This window comes from Mesoplodon bidens (assembly GCF_964165515.1).
Source record: "Mesoplodon bidens genome assembly, chromosome: 12".
NCBI classification, from domain to species: Eukaryota; Metazoa; Chordata; class Mammalia; order Artiodactyla; family Ziphiidae; genus Mesoplodon; species Mesoplodon bidens.
Genome location: NC_138168.1, coordinates 75247600 through 75269100, shown reverse-complemented (window position 1 = coordinate 75269100; position 21501 = coordinate 75247600). Strand labels below are relative to the sequence as shown.

The following is a 21501-nucleotide window of genomic DNA, read 5'->3' as shown; positions in this document are numbered from 1 at the left end:
GTAAGAATAAATATATGCTCAGCTGGTTGTTGCTTCACGTTCCTTGCTCTTTCAAAGAAATGAAAAAAATGAAGACCTTTAGTACTACATTCCTACTGCAACAGAATGTGAGATTTGAAAAAAAAGAAAAGATTAAGAAAGGACAGGAAAAACACTGGGGAAATGGAAGAACGTGATTAAGTTAAATAGAAGAAAATAGAAGAGAGAGAGAGAGAGGGCAGGCAAACCCAGGTCAGATAACTCACTTGGCATTCCCTGCCCCTGGTTTCTTTCTTCGGAAAATGTTGAGGAAAGTGTTGGAGCGGCAGGGCAGCTTGCCATCGCCAACATGCATGCGGACTACATCCGAGGTGGTGAAGGCACTGCGTACATTCCTCTCAGGCTTGGCAATGATGATGTACATCTTGGGAGTGAACATGCACCCCAGGGCCACCGTTACACTGAGGCTCACTGCAAAGCAGGTAGTAATGATCTTGTAGTTGCTCCCAAAGTAAATGGGCACAAAAGCCAGCCAAATGATGCAGGTGGTGTACATGGTGAAGGCGATATATTTGGCCTCATTGAAGTTGGCGGGCACATTGCGGGTCTTGAAGGCATAGTAGGTACAGCTCATGATGAGGAGTCCATTGTAGCCCAAAGGGGCCACCACACCCAAATTGCTGGTATTGCAGATAAGGTAGACTTCTTTGATGCTTGGGTAGGACAGAATGGGCATGGGGGGCTCCATGATGATCAGGGTTACCACCAAAGTTAGCTGCACACTAATCAGAATTGAGGCAATGATCACCTGGGCCCAGGCACTCATAAACCTGGGCTTGCGGGTGCAGATCTTCTTCTTGCTGCCAGCCAGGATGCGTGCAATGCGATTGGTTTTGGTCACTAAAGCAGAGTAGCACATGGCAGAAGAGAGGCCAACCAGGAGGCGCTGGAGGTAGCAGGATGTGGTAGTAGGTTTGGCAATGAGAGTGAAAGGGCACACGTAACCGAGGAAGATTCCAGCTAGAATAATGTAGCAGAGCTCCCGACTGGAGGATTTGACCACTGGTGTATCCCGGTACAGCACGAAGATAAGGGTAACAAACAAGGTAACAAGGATGCCCAGGAAGGAAAAGGCAATGGCTATGATGGATTCTATGTTGCTCCACTCCAGATAGCGGACAGGAATGGGTTCACAGCCTGTGATGAGAAAAATAGTTTTAAAATGAATCTAAGATTTTGCTGATCATTAATAGTGCTTACTAGTTACCAGAGGCATAGCTATATTCACATCTTCCATGATTTAAGCTATTTTAATTTTTTTTAAATGCCTCTCTATCACACAAATAGGCATACACCATTGTCTTCTCTGGACAACCATGTTCCCAAACCTAATCTCATCACAAGCCTAATGTGACATACTTAAGCCTATAAATAAATATAATTTTGCTTCCAGTGTTATAAATGGATGCTGCTCCATGGATGGAACTTGGTTTTACACTTTCAGAAAATGAAAGAAAAAGAAGGAAACTAAACTGTGTTTCCATTGAAGGTTAAATGGTCACAGTGTAATAGAATAAGTTAGTAAGAAATAAACTAACAAAATTTTTATTTTTATGCAGCTATTTGTCCAGAGGCAAGTCCAGCTCATAGACAAGCATTTTCTTTCTTTTCTATTCTTTTTTTTTTTTTTTTTGGCCAGCCAGCAAACTTTTTAAACATAAATTTCATTTGAATTCTTTACAAGAATCTGCATTCTCCTATTTACCACATATTATATTACTCACTCTAAGTCTCACCTCTTTAGTTATGAACGTGGCATCTGAGGGCCTTTGAGTTATCAACCTCTAATAGACATACTAAAGAAGAATGAAATCTCCCCTCACCCATCTCTTGAAAGGAGAGACAGTGCTGTGTTCCTAAATGCCTGGCTTATCTTTTCCTTCCAGAATAAAGTCTCTTTTGTATTACACAGAGAGAAAAACATTTGTCAAGTCCTGGCAACAACCCCTTCACAGAATTTTGTGATTGGTCTGGGCCATATTTCCCAAATTGTGAGAATAAAAATATGTATTTCCATAAATTTATGAAGAGACTTATTGTTCTGTAGCCGTGAGAGCGAGGAACCACCAGAACCTGTTTTAAACCTGTTCAGTCATTCAACAAGCTCCCGTCAGCGAACACAGTTTTTGCACGTTAACTGGTCAGTGTCAGCCCTGGCTTCTGATAATCACCCAGCTGGGATCAGACTCACATTTAATACATGAGTGCAAACCACTCAGAAGCACATGCTCCTGACTGATCATAGTGGTCTATTTTTTTTTTTTTTTTTTTTTTTTGCGGTAGGCGGGCCTCTCACTGTTGTGGCCTCTCCCGTTCTGGAGCACAGGCTCTGGACACGCAGGCTCAGCGGCCATGGCTCACGGGCCCAGCCACTCCACGGCATGTGGGATCTTCGTGGACCGGGGCAAGAACCCATGTCCCCTGCATCGGCAGGTGGACTCTCAACCACTGCGCCACCAGGGAAGCCCTGGCCTCTCTCTTTTGTGTGTCAGGGGTTTGTCTGTGTCAGAGTCTCAGCCTCTTCCTGGAAGAACTTCTGCTTCCAAAACATTTAATTTTAAATCTTCCCATTTCCTTGATAAAGTTTAGAAAGATGATTAGATAGATATATAGTTAGAATAACAATGACCATTATGGGGAACTTTTGATGTAACACAATCAATAAATTAAAATATTTAAAAACTATAGACCCATTTAGAGATAAAATACTTAATAGTCGATATTCAGCTCCTTTAATTAATTGGCATACTGAGGCTGCTAAATAAAATTCAAATTCCAGCTGAGTCTTTGTCAAGGCCTTTGTAACCTTCTGAAAGCTACCCTCTTTGCATTTCTCTTTTTCTATGCAACCTGGTTTTGTAAATGAGCTATTCTGTCTTTGGAGTTTTTATTAGAAAAGAATACTGCATTTTAAATTTCTAGAACACAAGTCAGATCTATTGAATTTGAATTAAAACCCTGGTCTACAGCCAAATTAAGAGCTATAATTAATGATTTTCGTAAACTTCAGGGACACAGGCAAAATATTTTCTGCAGAATTCAGGATTTTTATTAGATATGTATTGTACTGCACTACAGATATGTACCAACTAAATCAATTAATTGTTAGCCTCATGTAGGAAAATATTTAAAAAGCAGCACATTACAAAAGGGAAGATTTAAATAACCCAGTGGTGTAACATTTAAAAAATAAAAATAGAAAATGCATTACATAAAGCAATTTCAGACTTTTTTCTTCAATAAAGATTCAAATTAAGGATGGAAGATAGATTTTAGGAAACCTTCAAACAATTCTAGGGCAGACTCAATAACTGACATAACAAGGACTAGAGCCTCTCTACAAATGGGCTCAGACCCGAATTAGGGCCATCAAAGAGAAAAAAAAAAAGGTTAAAATTTAAAATTACCAAGTTAGAAAATATCTAATATGTGAGTAGACATTTCCAGTTAGAGTTATATAGTAAATAAACAAGAAATCAATATAATGATGGATCTTTAGGTAAGACATTTAAAAGGGTCTCTCCTCTCTGTGATTTGGGAACCTATAGATAAGAAAACCTATAGATATCACAAATAAAAGAGTAATTTAAAGAACCATTACCCCATATTAGTAAAACTCAGGATAACTACCTAAAATCTGTCTAATGACTTAACTCCAGGGGAGACATTGACACCCAAGAACTCCCTGTCTGTTCTCTGAACTCCCAGGGGAAGCAATATCTCTTTCTTATTGATATAGATGCCTTTATGTCTACTAATCATCTCACTATTAATAGAACATCAAATACCTTGGTTTAATAAAACCACTCAAATAGTGAAAATATTTGATAATCCTATGCTCCAACATATAACTGGGACTTTGAGACTATTATTATAAGAATACATTATTCTTGGTGACACAAAACCCACAATTTTAAAATACAGGATTTACTGCCAGACAAAATGTGCTATAATTCTTACACCTGATCAAATTATATCTGATTTAGTCATGAAAATACCTATACTATGTATAATTTAAGACATTATCCAAGTAACAGCTTTTGTTTCAGAATTCTTATGGATGAAAGACTCCACAGAAATAGGAAGATGGATTGAAACAGAGCACATAAGTATACAGATTATCATAGATACCTAGATCATCACAAATCTTTCTTTTTTGTATAAATATGAAAATGCTACACTATGATCTATATGTATTAACAGAATAGCAATGTCAAAAAATCATTGTTCATTGTGGTAGGAAGCTTCCAAAATGGTTCCGAATAATCCCCACATCCTGGGATTCATGTCCTTGTATAATACTCTCTCCTTGACTATGAACGAGGCCTATAACTTGTTTCTTTTTTATAGAACATAGCAAAGTTGATGGGATGCCCTTCCTGTGATTGGGTTACATAAGATAATTTCCATCTTAGTAGCAGGCTCAGACTCTCTTGCTGGCTCTGATGAAGCAACCTCCTATGCTGCTAAGGTCCACATGGCAAGGGACTGAGAACAGTCCCCATGAAATAACGAGCTAAAAAAATAAAAAGAAAGCTGAAGCACTCAATTCAACAATCTTTTGAGGATTATATCCTGCCAATAACTAAGTGAGTTTGGAAGTGCACCCTTCCACAATCAAGCCTTCAGACTAGACCCCATCCCTAGCTGACAGTTTGATTTTAGCTTTGTGAAAGATCATGAAGCAGAGAACTCAGCTATACTGTGCATTTCTGACCCACAGAAACTGTGAGATAATAAATGTGTGTCACTGTAAGCTACTAAGTTTGGGGGTGATTTGTGTGGGGGTAATTTGTTACACAACAATATATATCAAATTTACCCATTAAAAGAAAATTTACCCAACCTCTTAGTTCTATAGCCAATGCTTAGTCTCCTTGCCTAAGAATAATTAATTTCTTGATGTGTAGATGTTATATAAAATAATTGCTGCTATAAAGGTTGAGACCTGCAGTTAGAAAAAAAAGGTACTATAAAAGCTAATACCGTTCTAGTATTATGAAAGAAAATAGAAATATTTCAGAGACAATCATGCTAAACAGACTGCTCTAAGAGTCCTTACAGAGTCTCATATAGAACAACAAATAATTTATTAATAATAACAAATCCATGGAGAATTTCAAGAATTCAATTGTAGGTACACAAACTCTAGCCAGAAAAGAGATTCTTAAAAGAAACACCAGAATGATTGTGTTGTAAGATCCATAAGGATAATTCTGGCAAAACTAGATGGCTATCTCGTAGCACCAGATAAAATACCCAATATACACTAGATAAAATTCTGATGGAAAAAGTGAAAGAACTCATTTCAGTAGAAACAAATTGGCCACAAAATTAAACACTAGTGGGAAAACATTCCCAGGATAGCAGATGTGGCCAGTTCATGCTTCATTTGTAATTAAATTAATCTGGAAAAACTGTAAAGGTTGGGGGCACTGACTGATACAATTGCAGAAGAATCCTTTGAGTAACTCTAAATGCAATGCATACAGTTGTCTCCTTCTATGGTTTATAAATATTTACTAGCTTAAATAGTGTATTTATCTTCTGGATGGGTTGAAGCATTCCCCTATTGAAAAGCCACAATACTTATAATGGCAAAAATATGATCAGACATGTAGTCTTAGCAAGCATGTTCCAACTTACCAATTTAGTGATATGGGAACTTTTCATTGGAACATTTACTCATGAATTTAAATTATATAAGGCTGTCTTCATTCCCAAACCTCTGGACAACTAAAAGGGAACCTTAATACTGCTGACATCCCTTAGTGATTTTAAACTGAGGTTTGCAGACAGCCTCCAGAAGCTGAAGGCTCACGAAAATTAACTGTTAACCCAAGAACCTTGAAGCAAGCTGATGACTACACAGTGGTCTTCTGTGCAAGATTATCTTAAGATTCTTATATATATCATACTCTTCTTTGTATGTTCTTGCTTATTCATACTTTTCTACTTTATTGATAAAGGCTATACAAACCTGAGTTTGTCTTTAATATTCTCCACACTAGTAATAAGGACTTGCCTAAACCTGGGTTTTGTTAGAGACAATCATTACTCTAACTCAGTAATTCAATTTTATCAAGCTACTGTTAAGTATATTATAACAATAAGATTTGTATATGCAAATATTTCACAAGTTCAAATTTTTGAAAGAATTCAGAAGACTCACAGAACATGCTTATGTAATGTTTTCATTTAAAGGCAAAAGGTAAAGTACAGTAAGAGAAAGTTCAGTTTAGCAGCCAGGGATCAAGAGGTATCCAGGTGCAAGCTCTCTAGGACCCTTATTCCTACAAGGGCATACTTCATCTGTGGATTGAGCTACCAAAATCTGCACAATGAACATTGGTTTTGAGACAGCTCAAGATAGAAGTTCTCAGTGAAGTCTTTTATGACCCTCAAGTCATAGAGCCAAGACAACCTGTCTAATAAAATATGTCAGGGGAAATCCATCAGTAAATGAACTGACTTTGGTTGCCATCAGTGGAGTTTCAAACTTTAAACTGTATATCATAAACCCCAGTGCCCTTAATGTAGCCAGAAACCAAAGACGGATACTCAGCCATCTCAACAGATAATCATAGAGTCTTCTAAGTCTAGTTGTAAATTAAGCCTATCCTATGTAGTGTACTATAGACAAATGAAGAAAAACATCCTTATGATAGAAGTATAAATATTCTTGTGTTGTAACAGTAGCAGTTTGTCATAACAACACCCCAAAGCAATATACCTACACCACCACGAGGATTACTTTACCTCGTGTGAAGACCCTAGATTATTTTCCCCATGTGGAAACCAAAGTTTTCAAGGCCAATCCAGGACCATCCAAAACAGAATCACCTGGGGATTGGGACTGACCATTTACATTTTGAATAAGCTTCTTAAAAGTTGTTTTTTATTCTTTCCTTTCCTTTCTTTTTTATTTTTTAATACACCCTAAATTTGAGAAGTGCTAGCTTTGATATCTTGAGAGAATTAGACAAAATATCCATATTGTTCATATATGTGATGTAATGTACTTATTTGTCCTGTTTTGAGGTTTAAAGAGAAGAGTCGCCCAACCCCCAAGTGTGTTTGGGTATTCCAAGACTAGAAGGGATGGCGGTTAAATTCAACCAGTGGTAAAGAGTGAGTGTCCTGAGCCTACCTGACCCCCAGCACCCAAAAGGAGAAGACTTTAATGAGAGTTGTACATACTATATCTAAAGCGCAGAGAACTTAAGGACCTGGCAGCGTTTATGGTTAGAGTTACCCTACACAATCCAGAACCATTAGACAAGTCAGTTTCCTGCAAGCAGACTACAAACTACTGAGCAAAATACAAGAGAAGTGGTAATAACTCTGATCTGAGGGCAATGGGTTACTCCTAATTTTTGAAACAAACATTGGCTCACTAGTAAGGTCCAAATGCATTGGAGGAGGCTAAAATTTAATATCTGACTCCTTTCCAATTAGGTAAAGACAAATTTAATATGAATCAAGAAATAAAGATAGACCACAATTATTCTACCTAAAGTGTGTTGGGGCATTTAATAACATTTACAATAGTACTTCATGATTGCATAAGGCTTCACTGAAATGCTTTCTTTAACATTATTACATTAATATAAATTACCTACAAGATGAAATTATTATTTAATGTTTAACTCAATGTCCCTTCCTCTGTGAAGGTTTTTCTTTTCCCAGGGGAAAATGATGGCTTTTTTCTCTGTACTTATATGAAATTTTGTACATACTCCTGTTGCAAGGCTTATAATTACCTGTTTACATGTCTGATTTCATATAAAGCTCCTCTTCCAGAATATAAACCTTGTTTCATTCACCCATATGTCCCAATTTCTCAAAAACAAAAAAATACCTGGCATGAAGTAGGTGGTAGTGTATAATATAAAAGTGAATAAATGAGTAGATAATATGAGAGGTGGCAGTAACTGTTGGATGGAGAAAAATAGTTAAAAAGTTAAGTTCTATAACTTAGTATTTTCTATTTTTTATTGATGAGATTTAGTGTAGTTTGATTTTCTGAGGAATTATTTTATACTATTTGACTTTTTAAAAGGAGTAAGTAGCACTGGATTACATATAATTGGCCCATAGATTGTTAAACTACTGTCAAGTTGTATATCATGGCAGAAGAGATCCCTGTTTATGCATCATAAAAAGTAAAGTGTGAAATTTAAAAGCTGAATTAAAATGTGCATATTCCCAAGAAGAAAATATGAAAAATTTATTAAAACAGCTTCAGAAGTCACTTCCTCTAAGAAATATACAATATTTTTCTTCATAGCCAAAAAATAACATACTCTAATGAAAACAAAAACTCACTAACATGTTTTTATTCCTTAATATCAGAGTCTTTGAAGCATATATGAAAAGTAGCTATCACATAAAATGATTTTAAGCATATTTTAAACAAACTTCACCTTCAGTAAAAAACACTATTTTCCAAAGAGAATGACTTCTCATTTTAAGTAAAATTCAGTCAAAAAAATCTACCCATGAAAATAAAATACCTACTTAAAGGCAATGCATATACTCCTCTGAATATTTTTACTGATTTTTTTGTATTCTCTCTCTGTGAGTTTTCTCTTTTCACAACTACTGCTACTATGGCAACAATCAAAAACACATTGCCATGTACTGCGCCCTTGCTCTGAGCCTGACATGGCACCAAGTAAGTGGCAAATCAGATCTCATTTTCCATTTATGTGTAAGACTGGAAGGGATGCAGAAACAGTAGGTGTCATTAAAACTAAGTATAGCTGAATAATATTCCATTGTATATATGTACCACATCTTCTTTATCCATTTCCGTATGCTAACACATATATATGGAATCTAAAAAAAAAAAAAAAAAAAAAAAAAAAAGGTTATCAAGAACCTAGGAACAGGACAGGAATAAAGACTCAGACGTAGAGAATGGACTTGAGGACACGGGGAGGGGGAAGGGTAAGCTGGGACGAAGTGAGAGAGTGGCATGGACATACATACACTACCAAATGTAAAATAGCTGGTGAGAAGCAGGTGCATAGCACAAGGAGATCAGCTCGGTGTTTTGTGACCACCTAGAGGGGTGGGATAGGGAAGGTGGGAGGGAGATGCAAGAGGGAGAGGACATGGGGATATATGTACATGTATAGCTGATTCACTTTGTTATACAGCAGCAACAAACACAACAGTGTAAAGCAATTATACTCCAATAAAGACGTTAAAAAAAGTGTAAATGAGTACGAGAGATGCATATTCTGAAAGACCTGAAGTATAAGACTTACAACATAATTTGGATACATGATCCGAAAGTAGTCACTTGCCTGTTGTTATCAGATAAAGGCAGTCTGAGCTGTTGCTTTGCTCAACTCATTTGAATGTTAAAGTGATTTTTACACATATGATGGATGATAGTAGATTAAATTCTCTAGAAAGATAACTGCATTAAAATTCACCTATTTATAATCAAGGAGGATATTTTTTAATAGTTTACTAAGTCAAAGAGGCTTAATCAATGATGGTGATCATTTGGCAGTGGGCAGACAATATATCCACAGTGGAAGATCTCTAGGGAATAAAACATATGACTTTGAGTTCCATTATTATAACATATTAGATCTTTAAAAAAATTTTTGTATTTTAATGTTTTAAAGTTGGATAGAAGTTCTTTATCATGTATGAGATAAGCCCCCATTTAAAGGGAAGATGAAGCAGTAGGAAAAGTTGGAGGAAGCCCCAAAAGTGTAGACAAGAGGAAAACTGTTGTACCTCAAAGCCAGGACTTCTGACGTTTAAGATTAACCTTAGAAAGGTGATGGTTTTGTCTTTGAGCCTCTTCCTGGTCATTTGTGGTCTCAGTCAAATAGCTGAGGGCTGACTCTGAAGTCAAGCCCAGTTCTCAAGCACAATGGTGATCTAAGGGGATGGCTTTCTCAAGATGAAAAGGACCGGCAGGAAGCACACACTACAAAGGAGGGTAAAGTTGTGAAAAGAGACACAGTACAAGTGGGAAAGGAGGCCTGTGTCCAGAATGAGGTTGGAAAAGCTTTTCCAAGTCAGTCCATTGCATGCAACCATGAGATAAATGCATAGTGAAAGGGCATTAGACCCAGGGACAAAAACCCCTAGATTCTAGTGGTAGCTTCTCCTATTGAGGGTGAGTCCCTTCTTCTTTCTAATTCTCTTAATAGAACAAATATTTATCAGGCAGCAAGTATGTTCAAGGCATCAGGCTATGAGCCAGAGAGTAATGTTTCTCAAGCGATGGAACGGGGACTAAGTGCTTCAGAATCTGCTGGGTCTTGTCTCAGAAATAATGAATGGGAATCTATGTAGATGGGTAATTCCCAGGTAATTTTTAGGCACATTGAAGTTGAAAACCAGTTTTCAGCTAGAGAATAAAGAAACAGGTGAGGTATAGTTTGTATCTTCAAAGATATTCTGATCTAATTTCTTTTCATTTAAAAATGGCCTTTGTACCAGGTGATTTCTAAAAGCTTTCTGATACTCAGTCTATTTTCTAACAGGGTTAACATTTTACAAGGTCTCTCACTTACAAAGTATAATTTTAATTATGTGACCTGATTCTACTCAGCCAGCCATTTTGATGCCCATTGAATAAGCCACACAATTTCTTAGTTTCATATTCTTATTTGGGAACAAGTCAAAAAGTAAACAACAGTCATGAATGTTACCCTACTGATTATCAGCAGCACACAGGGAGGCATAGGATCAGTGGTCAGTGAACTACGACCTGCTTCTAACTAGCTGCATGACCTTGGGCACACAAGTATACCTCTCTAGGCCTCAGCTTTGTCCTTCTAAAATGAGGGACTGCATTACTCAGATGACAAGGTCTCTATGAACTCAAAGACAAAGTTTCTATGGCTTTATCACTATTTTTTGGTTTGTTTTTTGCGGTACATGGGCCTCTCAACTCTGTGGCCTCTCCCGTTGCGGAGCACAGGCTCCAGACGTGCAGGCTTAGCGGCCATGGCTCACGGGCCCAGCCGCTCCGCGGCATGTGGGATCTTCCCGGACCGGAGCATGAACCCGTGTCCCTTGCATCGGCAGGCGGGCCCCCAACCACTGCGCCACCAGGGAAGCCCCGGCTTTATCACTTTTAAAATTCATGAAAAGTAACTGTGAAACACCTCTCATCTGTGAACTCATACCAGGGTCTTTGGAAATCAAAACTCATATACTGAACATTGCTCTTAGGAGGCATATAAACTCATGTAATCCATCCACAGGAGTCCCATTGATTGTATGAGGAAATCATCTCTTGCTTCATTTATTCCTCTCCATGGCTGTAGCAGCTGCCCTAGTTCACAGCCTTTGAATTTACTCACTTGGACCAACATAATAGCTTCCTAACTTCTATTTTTAGTCTAGGCTCACTACTCTCCTCCATACTACCGCCAGGGTCATCTTTCTGAGACACAGATATCAGGATGTTATTCATCACTTTAAATTCAGTGGTTCTCCTGTGCTTAAAGCCAAAATCCAAACATTTATAAAAAGGTCCTACAGAAGCTCCTTACCATTTGCTGCCAGTGTACTCATCCAGTCTCACTTCTGACCACATATCTACTAGGCCTTGCATTTACCAAACAACCCCATATACTTGTTCCATGGTTTTCTCCAAATGTATTACATGCTTTCATGTTTCCCATGTTCTACTTTCTGTCTGGAATTTCTTTCATCTCCTTATCTGCCTAACAAACTTTACAGTAGTTTATAAATATCTCTGTTGTAGTAATAACTATTTTATTTTATACTTTTACATGTTTCTTCCCTGATATATTTTAAATAAATAAAGCTGAGGCTGTGTTTCACTTATTTTTGTACCTTTACATCCTGCAATAGTGCCTCATATATAGATGTTCAAGAAATATTTGCAAATATACATTCAGGTGACTAGAAATATCTTCAGATAAAATTTTTAAAAAGAAAAACAGGAACAACTGGTATACAAGAATAACCTTTGAATACACTTTTATATTTAAATGAACTTTTAATATAGATTATGGAAAACGTATAAGAGGTTTATATGTACACTTTGACATGAGCAGTAACAATGTAAATAAACATTGAAAAAGACATGAGATAATCACTATCATTTTAAACAATAGGCACATTGGAAAGGTCAACAGTCAGGGACAGGGCTTACAAGAGAGGCAGCTCCTACCTGTGAGATCTGCATTGGGCCACCATCCCAAGTCACAAGCTTTGCAGGTGAATTCATCTTGAACATATTCATTCTCTTTGCAGGCAGTGCAAATCCAGCAGCAACTGACTTCTCCTTTCCGTATGACCTATAACATAGCAATATTTCATATGCCTTACAGATTGTTTCTCCAGAAACACATTTTTTTTCAGATGAGGACTTGCTTTCAAACTATGATTTTTTTAGAAAAATAACTTTTCAAAAAATCGTATATGTCGAGGAACTTTAAATACATGGATTGGGATATACCTTATTGTACCAGAGTTTAGATGTGAATTTCAGTTCATTCCATGTTGGATTTGGAAGCTTTTCAATAATAATTTCTTTTATAAAAGGAATTAAACAGCTGAATTGTATCATTATGTATATTAATATGTATTAATAATTCTTAGAAAAGTAAAAATACATTTTTCTTTTTATATTGTTATAAGTTCCCTGATTTGTACTTTCATAATGTCTAATATGCTGTTAATCCCATCCATTAAAAAATTATTTCTAATATACTTTGATTTTCATTGTATAAATTCTATTTTATGTTCTTATATTTCCATGTGTCTTCTAGTGATATGCACGTTTTCTTTTAAATCCTTTCATATGTATTTACGGTAGGTATTTTAATTTGACTTCTAATTCCATCATCAATATAATATCTGGGACTGTTTCTATTGCTTGCTTTCCCTTCAGGTAATGTGTCATATTTTCTTGCTTTGTCACCTGTCTAAAATTTTTTAACCAGATGCCAGACATAAGATGTAGAGTGCTGGATTTTTTTCTTGAAGTAGTATTGGCCTTTGTTCCAGAAGGCAGCTAAGTCACCTATGACTCAGTTTGAGTCTTGTTTTTCATTTTTTAGGGCAAGTCTAGAATAGTCTCTACTCTAGGAATAGTTTAGCCTCATTATAAACTATGACCGTGCTGGGATCTCTACTTAACTCTTTGTGTATTCAGCAAAGTGTCTCCACTAGGGCTTGTAGAAACTGGGACAATTCTTGGCCTTGTGTGACCTCTGGGAATCCAGCTCTCCACTAATTGTTCTTTACCTGGACATTCTGAATTCTACCCTGCCAATACAGATTCAGTCAAACACTCATGAAAACTCATATGCCAACTTCTGGGACTCTTTTTCTGTATAGATCCATCCTCTTCCTTTCTCTGCACTACAAATTCTGGCTGCCTTGGGCTTCTTAAACTCTGATTTCTGTCTTCTTAAATTATCAAGATAGCCAAGCTCTGTTTGTATTCTTTCTCACTAAACAACAGCTAGGAAATTGCCTCCAGACAGAAAGCCAGAGTGATTTTAGGGTTCACCTTGTTTGTTTCCTTTCAATTCCTTGAATTCAAGGTCATGCACTGTTTTCCAGTGTCTGAACATAGTTATTTCATATACTGTGTCAAGTTTTCTGGTTGTTTACAGCAGAAGACAAAGTCTGTACTCTGTTACTCCCTCATGGCTAGAAACAGAGGTCCCTCCCTAACACATTAGACATAATCAAATGTTCTCATACGTAAAGTCAGAAATTAAACTGTAAATATTGCCATACCTTAAAATCATACAAACTCTATCTTTTGTGAAAATAAAATTATCTTCTTGCAAATCAGGTCGAAATTTATACCACTATTTTAGAATTACATGAAAAATATCAAATAACATTATATTTTCAGAAACTGTAAAAGCTTTCCTTTTTCTTCTTTTACTTTCAAATAACTTTAGAAAGTAGACTCAGATTAAGTCTTTTTGAAAAATTCACACCTATCCTTAGAATAAGCATGAGAAATCTATATTCCAAATTAAAAATTTTTCTAAGTGCCATGAGAAAAATTGAATAAATGAGTACTGCTTTTTACTTTAATGAGTATAAGAAGTACAAAACAGTGTATATCTCTTCAGTCAGCTTTATCTTTTTCCTAACTATAAAATGAATACTATGAATGAGACAATTTCAAAAGATAATAATGCTAAACAATTTATTTATGCAGAATGACTGGTGAAAGGTAGATCCTATGAGTAACTGGCACATGGGAAGTATTTAAGATTAGGGTTTGAATGACTGAATAAATTAATGAATAAGTGATTGGCTTATACCTCTAATAAATAATGAAAAAGGAACTGCTCAAATGGAGTTATTTTTTTATTACTTCTTATTCAGCCACCAAATATGTTCACTTTTGCCATACAATGTCTAAAATATGGGATTTGTCTTTTCTATCTCTCAGCCACCCCTCTAGACTCAGAAAGCTGAATTCTGGTCCCTGTCTCCTAGTCATATAATGTGCCTCTAATTACTTCTCACTCCAGAGTTACATGCACACAGCTGCCAAGATCATCTTGATGGCCCATGGGCTCCTCAAGAGAAGGGAATCATGCCATACTTTCATTGTTTTCAGATCATAGTCATCAATAAATGTACCAAGAACACACAGTAGCTGGCCAATGAACAAGTGTTGAGTTGAATCTTTTTTAAAAATGTAATTCAGCCACTCAAGGAATGTCAGTGTCTCCCTTTTCTAATACCTTTGAAATATAAGCTCTTTGGTGAGTCATTCACTTAGTCCCTGGTCCTTGTTTCTGCACCTAAGTTTGACTGTTAATAATCTCTTACATAAGTCTGCCAAACAAGAAAGAGCAGCCTCTGTGCCATCCCCTGCTTACATCCTCATTAATGTCCACATAATTGTTTGTTTTGGAGGGAGGTTTCAAGTAGGGCAGATACATCATCTAATTTGCTTTCCATCTGACTTGCTTTCTACAAGGATTATTATGGCTGCTGTTTAGAGAATAGATTTTAAGAAGGACAAAAGAGAGAGAGTGTGTGTGTTGTTTAATCCATGGCTTTAACATGCAACAATAAAGAAATAAATATATTTTAATAAAAGAAAGGATATTCCTTTCCATTTAGAATATCACCTTTCCTCCATCAGCCCATCTATGTCACTACTTTCGAGTCCTGACACATGCTCCAGGAAGTATTTCTGGTACAGTGAGCCCTTTGAAACACTACTTTATTTGGAATTCTCTATAATTAAAATATACTTGGTATTTTATTACCACAAGCTAGTTAGCTTTTGTCCTCTAATTTTTTCACATGTATATGGTAGATATGTTTCATTCAAATACTTTAAAAAAATTTCTTAAATTATTGTCTCTATGTTTTAATCTCCTCCATATCACAGGTATTGATATTTTAAATTATTTTTATACTAACGGATATTTCTTTTGCATGGAGTATACACTCAATAACTGAATAATGTATTGTCTCATTTTTGTTAGTGTAAAACACTTTTTATGACAGCTCTGAGTCATGATAAGAGATTTGATATTTCTCTTAAATTGCCCTTGAAAGACCAAGACTTCCCAAGACACGTCCTGTGTACGTGGTGCTCTGTTTATTGTTAGTAAGACTAGATGACCTGCTGCTTCACACAAGGTTATGATTCAATTCCATATACACTGTAGGAGTCTTAAAGTATTTATGACATAGGAAATCAAGTGTTAAATTTACGACTACATTTCTGAAGTAACTTGAAATGGATTTTTTAAATATAGGCTTTGTTTAGAAAAAGGACAAAAGAAAGAAAACAACATCGAGAGAATATAATGAAGGAAAAGTAATGATAAATCAAAAGAAAGAGAGAAATTTGCTTCAGAAGGGAAATGCCTGGAAGACTAAACAGAATAAAGACACTGGTCCTACCTAATTAGGACTGTAGGAAAATCAGCTGAGGGAGAGAAGGGCTAGTCCTACCCTCCTGTGTCCCCATGGCACCCAGCATGAGAGTTTGGGCAACGATGGACTCTAATTGCTGATACAAATTTTTCCAGCTACACTATGAGTTCCTCAAAGGAAGGGGCCATGTTTAAGTTTCTTTTGCATTCACAGTGCTAGCATAGTTATTGGTACATATTAATTTTTCAATAATTACTCAATAATGTATGTGAAAGAAAAGAGGGAAATAATATGGAATATTACATAAACAAAAGAAATGAAAATGAAGAATTCAAAGAGAATAAAAAATAGGAGGAAATTGAAGAGAGCCTTGAAAGAATTATAGAAAAATATCAGTTTAAGAAAATCCCTACATAATAATTTATTACAGGGGAAATGTAACAAAAATCATATGGGAATAGAAAATGATCACAAAAATGGACATACATTGAACGAGACCATGTGCAAGGCCCTCTGTACAGAACTACACTAAACCTCACAACCACTCCACATAGTGAAGTTAATTATTTACATTTTGCAGATGAAGAAACAGCTGCAGAGAGGATCAGTAAGTTGTGCAAAGCTCAGACACATTATCACCAGTTATTTTCAAGAACTAAGCTCTTCCTTGTGTAAAAACAGCTGTCAGAATGATGACATGTTATGCTCAGAACCAAATTATATCTCAGAAGTTGGCAGATATATATTTACTTAACCAACATTTATTTAGTGGCCCAGTGTGCCAGACATGGTGCTATGCATGGGGACAAATAAATGAAAAGACCTGATGATCACTGAGGTTAAGAAGCTCCAAATCTGACATAATGTAATACGTATACTGCTAGAAGGAGGAAAGAAATGCGTATGCAGGGCATATGCATTCAATCATTCATCCATTCATTCATTCACATTATGCATTCACAATCTGTGAATAAAACAGATCATATCCCCATCCTTGAGGAGTGCCATCCTAGAAAAGGGCTTTGAGAAAACTAGAGCAAGAAAGAGGAATAGGGTTCAGGGCAGGGACCAAGGTGAGACAAGCCTAGTGCCTAGGGACCAGACTTAAAGAGGCCCTTAAAACCCTCAGTGTTGTGCACATGCCCAACCCTGCACTTGCAGGATCTTGATGGGGGGCAACTTTAGGGTCTGTGCCCTAAGTTTATCTGGTGGAAGAGAGTTCTAGGCAGTGGGATCAGCTAAAGAAAAGACCCAGAAGTAAGAGTCCAAAGTGTACTCATGCTATCGCCTTCCTTCTCAACTTTTCTGTATGTGTGTTATACTTCAATAAATATTTACTTAAAAAAGAAAATGAGGCCTGCTTTGGCCACTGCCACCTGCAAGACACAACAGCTCTGCTGTGTTCCTTCTCTGCCCGGTGTCATGTGATGCAGCAGCAGGTCCTATCGGCACCTGTCCTCAAAAGTGGCAGACAAGCTAGATCTGAGGCTAAGGGGATCACCAAAAAGTTCAGTAACCAGGAGACCATCTTAAACACTGGTCAAATCATGAGAGGTGAAGGTGTAGGTATTACTCAGAGTGGTTGTGAATAAATTAGTGATGATTGCATAGAATTTCTCCTTATGACTAGTGCTTGCAAAGTTTTCTCTCATCCAGAGACACTATAATGATTTCATGCTTTCACATACATAATAAAATACAAAAAGGAACCCAGTATTTTGTTTTCAACTTTTTTCAAAATTTTAGCCAGTATGTTTTTAGTAGCTGGGGCAGATCACATCATCATTATGTAATCATAAGCTTCTCAGAAAAGGAATTTTGATATTCCTGTGGACAACTTTTGTTGAGAACCTGCCATCCTGCAGTGGAATTTAGAAAATATTACATAATGAAGGAACTATGTCATTGTTTCATTGGTTGCCAAAATGGTTGCATTAACTATGAACAAGTTAAATGGGTAGTTTGTTTTGATTCACAAAAAGGGGAAGTTGAGGGGAACAGGACAGCTGTGGTTGATGATGTTATTGCTAACTTTCTTAGCTGGTCTTATGGCCATGTGAGAATTGCCCTTATTCGTAGAAGACAAAAGCTGAGGTATGAAGTTTCATGATATCTGCACCTCATGTTCAGATGGCTCAGGGAAAAATTAGTTAACCCAATTCTGAAATATATAGTTTGTAAAAATATGTGTATCTGGGCTTTTCTCCACATATATAGGGTGTATTTTACTATATGACAATATGGCATGTGTAATGAAGAGCCATTTATGATATGGTCTCCATAATTCTATCTTGATAGGCCAGGTGAGAAGGGGGGAAGTAGTGATTTCAACTTTCCATGCCTAAACTCCCAGACTCAAACCATCATCTTGGAGTAAAGAATCCAAAAATGAACTAAACGGAAGAAAAAACTGGAAGAGAAGAGAGGGGAAAAGAAAGAATAGGAGGCGAATGAAAGCAATCCCCGGGACCCTTTCCCTGGGATTCTCTGCTGGTTTCCCCATCTTTGTCAGACTCTCCCGACCAGCTTCACTAATATTTATTGCCTGCTTAGTTCTAGATTCTGTTCCCTCAGCAATTTTAAAGTGGATCTCTATTTATAATTTTGTTATAAACTATTAAGAAAATCAGCTTTAGCAATTGAAACTTGCATTTGTAGGAAATATGCCAGTTCATATAATGAAAGATGGTTGAACAACATGTGGCTGTGGGTTGATAAGAGCTTTGGATTGGCTCCAAGCTCAGCTCGGCATTTCTTAACCACTAGCTGAGAAAGCTTGGGGCAAGTGATTCAAGCCCTCTGGGACTCTGACTTCTCGTCTATAAAATGGGGTGATAATATCTGCTTTAAAAGGGTTGTTTTAAGGAATAATTGAAACAATGTCATCCATTCTTGTACTTGCACAAGAATATGTTTGATAAATGTTAGTTCCCGATCTCTATTGCCTGTCCAGAGACCTCCGTGAGGCTGAGCTGTGCTCAGTGAGGCAGCGTCCTGCTCAGTGATGCTTCACCTTAGTGGTAGAGGTGTTCCGCCATGCTTCCATGCCTCCCTTCCCTTTTCCTCTCACTCCTGCTTCCCTGGGATTGTATCTCCCAGTAATGCATTCGCACTTAACCTTGCTTAGCTTTCAGGGTTCAAGGGAACCTGAGCTAAGTATCTGCGCACTACATTGCTCAGGCTCTCTTTCCAGCGTCTTCTCCATACGGTTGGCAGAATGGAAGAACCTAATGGGAGACTGAAGGGCCGGAGAGAGGAGAAGCCTCGTATCAAGGTATCCTCCCCTCCCACCTCAGGGGGTGTCTCAGGTAGTATCTGTGACCTTCCCTGTGTCCCTCTAGCCCAGAGGTGGGAATGATTCCTACTGTTGCTCATCTCTGAGTTGCCTCATTTCCCCCTTTTACTTTTATAACCAGTTTTGTACCTTAAATTTCCTCTGTTGAACCACCTGGCATGGGTTCTTTCTTTCCTGACTGAAACCTGACTAATATAAGACACAACAATAAAAGTTTGATTTTATTTACCACTGTTTGTAGTATGACTGAAATCAATTTCTCCTCCATAAAATATTATACTTATAAGATATTATATTTATATTTCTAAAATCAATAACATAAGAAAACTGGACTTTTAACTACTTCAAAGGAAATTACCGTAAGAAAGTTTTATGGGTTATCACAAAAGAAGTCAAATGGTTATTTCGACATTTTAAGTGGCATTTGATATTTAAACTGAATAAGCCTTTCCTAAAGGTTATGTTTCTCAGTTAATACAAGGGCAAGCCCTACAATCACCTTTTAAGTTGCTTCCCTCTAGTCTCTGTAGTGGCTACTGAGAGACCTGGCTCTGCATCCTGAACCTGGTAGATGGCAAACTGACGATGTAAGAATATAAATGCTATTATTTGGTAAATGGGATTCAGATTTCTTTTGTTTCCATACCTCCCATGGTGCTTATGGGAAACAAACGAACATCCCCCCTCACCTCCACTCCAGGTGCTATTGAGAACAGGCATACCTTTATCCTGCAGGTTACACAATATTATGAAAATTGGACCCCAAGAGATTTGCATTTATAGCAAGTGCTGTGTAATGGCTCAGCAAAGATTTCTGGGATCTCCTTCGATAACACTGCATGGATGTAATGCAAATGTGATGCCAGAAATACTTCAGCATCTAGCTTAGAGATGCATGCAGACAGCCTTTCCTCTGAAATTGGGGGTGGGGGAAAGTCTATCTTCTGGAGTATACAAATGGGACTACACATGGCATGTGAGCTCCCATTCATGGCCTGCCAGCAGTCAGAGTAACAGGAGGGAAGTCTGAAAGGGAGCTGGAGGGCAGAGTATCTTTAGATTGATTCGTTTTCTCTTGCCAGGGTTGTATTTGTTTGTTTGTTTGTTTGTTTTTCTTATACTCTGAATAACCAAACTGTGTAGTTTCATAAACTTTTTCACAGCAGTTGTCTGCACTAAAGATTCAATGCTGCCACCCATGCTGGGGAGGAGGTCTGAGATGAACACGTGACACCCTTTGGGTCACAGAAGAGCATAAAGCCCAGGGCTTCTGGGCTGTCCCAACCATAGGACTTCAGGTCTCCCTGGTTTTCCTTACAATCCAGAGAAGATAACCAACCCAGAATCCAGTGGTCTGGCATCCTGTGGTAAGAGTCAAGGACAAGTTTTAGGCCTCTCAATTTCAGAGGATATATTCCTAATACCAGCAGACAGCCCCATGTGAAACATTCCATCTGGATAAGAATCAGAAATGGATTCTTGGGGAGAAGCAGCATTGACGTATGGCCCATACACAATGGTTTGGCTGGAGTCATTCTTACACTACTGAAATGTTTCTGTACTGGTTGGAAACTAATGGTGTCTCTCCAAGCCCCCTGATTGCCCCATACTACCCTATCCATGTAAGATTCCTCACCTAAATCTTCCCATGATCCAACAACTCAAGGATTAACCGTGGGCATGGCAGGAGGCCTCTAGCACCCTGTCATAGCACTAAAATGGAGTTCATTCTGATTGGTTGGTTATCATGACAATTATTAAATATTTTTAATATCACACCTGCAGAGAAGGCAGTGACATTTTCAACTAGGGTGAGTTGCCTCAGAAGTTTTTTTCACACTCAAAGTGACTGATTCTACTGAGAGTTTGAGTCCACCCAGACAGCTCTTCTCAGCTGCTAAAAGATGTTGTAGGTTCCAGATCTTCCACATTCTTTGATCAGCAGTGATAAAGCTTTTCCAGCTACTGTACCAGCACTAGTAGACTCTTGCCCTAAAGGCCCCTAAGTATACTTCTCAGGGCCTCTCCCTTTCATGGCTGGTTCTATGGCTCCTGCGAATGGCACAACAGCGTGGCCACGTGGCAAGAGAGCAGGAGCCTCACACAGTATACATTCCAGCCCCAGCTGTGCTTTTTGACATTTACTTGACAGCCTGTCTCCTCCCAGAGATGAATCACAGAAAATTAGAGATGGGAAAGACCTATTAGGTCATTTAAGCCACACTCCTGCCAGTTCACAATCACTCCCTTACGCTCCATTTCCTAGTGCGTCAGCCAGTTTG

General features: G+C 37.6%; 1 protein-coding gene across 2 annotated transcripts in view; it reads right to left on the bottom strand.

The window, feature by feature from the left end:
* The window catches only part of GRM1 (glutamate metabotropic receptor 1), a gene marked incomplete at both ends in the record, with an annotated part of 365662 nt that overhangs the window by 43594 nt on the left and 300567 nt on the right, over positions 1–21501 (bottom strand). For both annotated transcript variants that reach the window (XM_081250954.1, XM_081250955.1), the window contains 2 exons: positions 246–1176; positions 12221–12347. In XM_081250954.1, the coding sequence (XP_081107080.1) occupies positions 246–1176; positions 12221–12347 (1058 nt within the window). The remainder of the gene's footprint in view (positions 1–245; positions 1177–12220; positions 12348–21501) is intronic.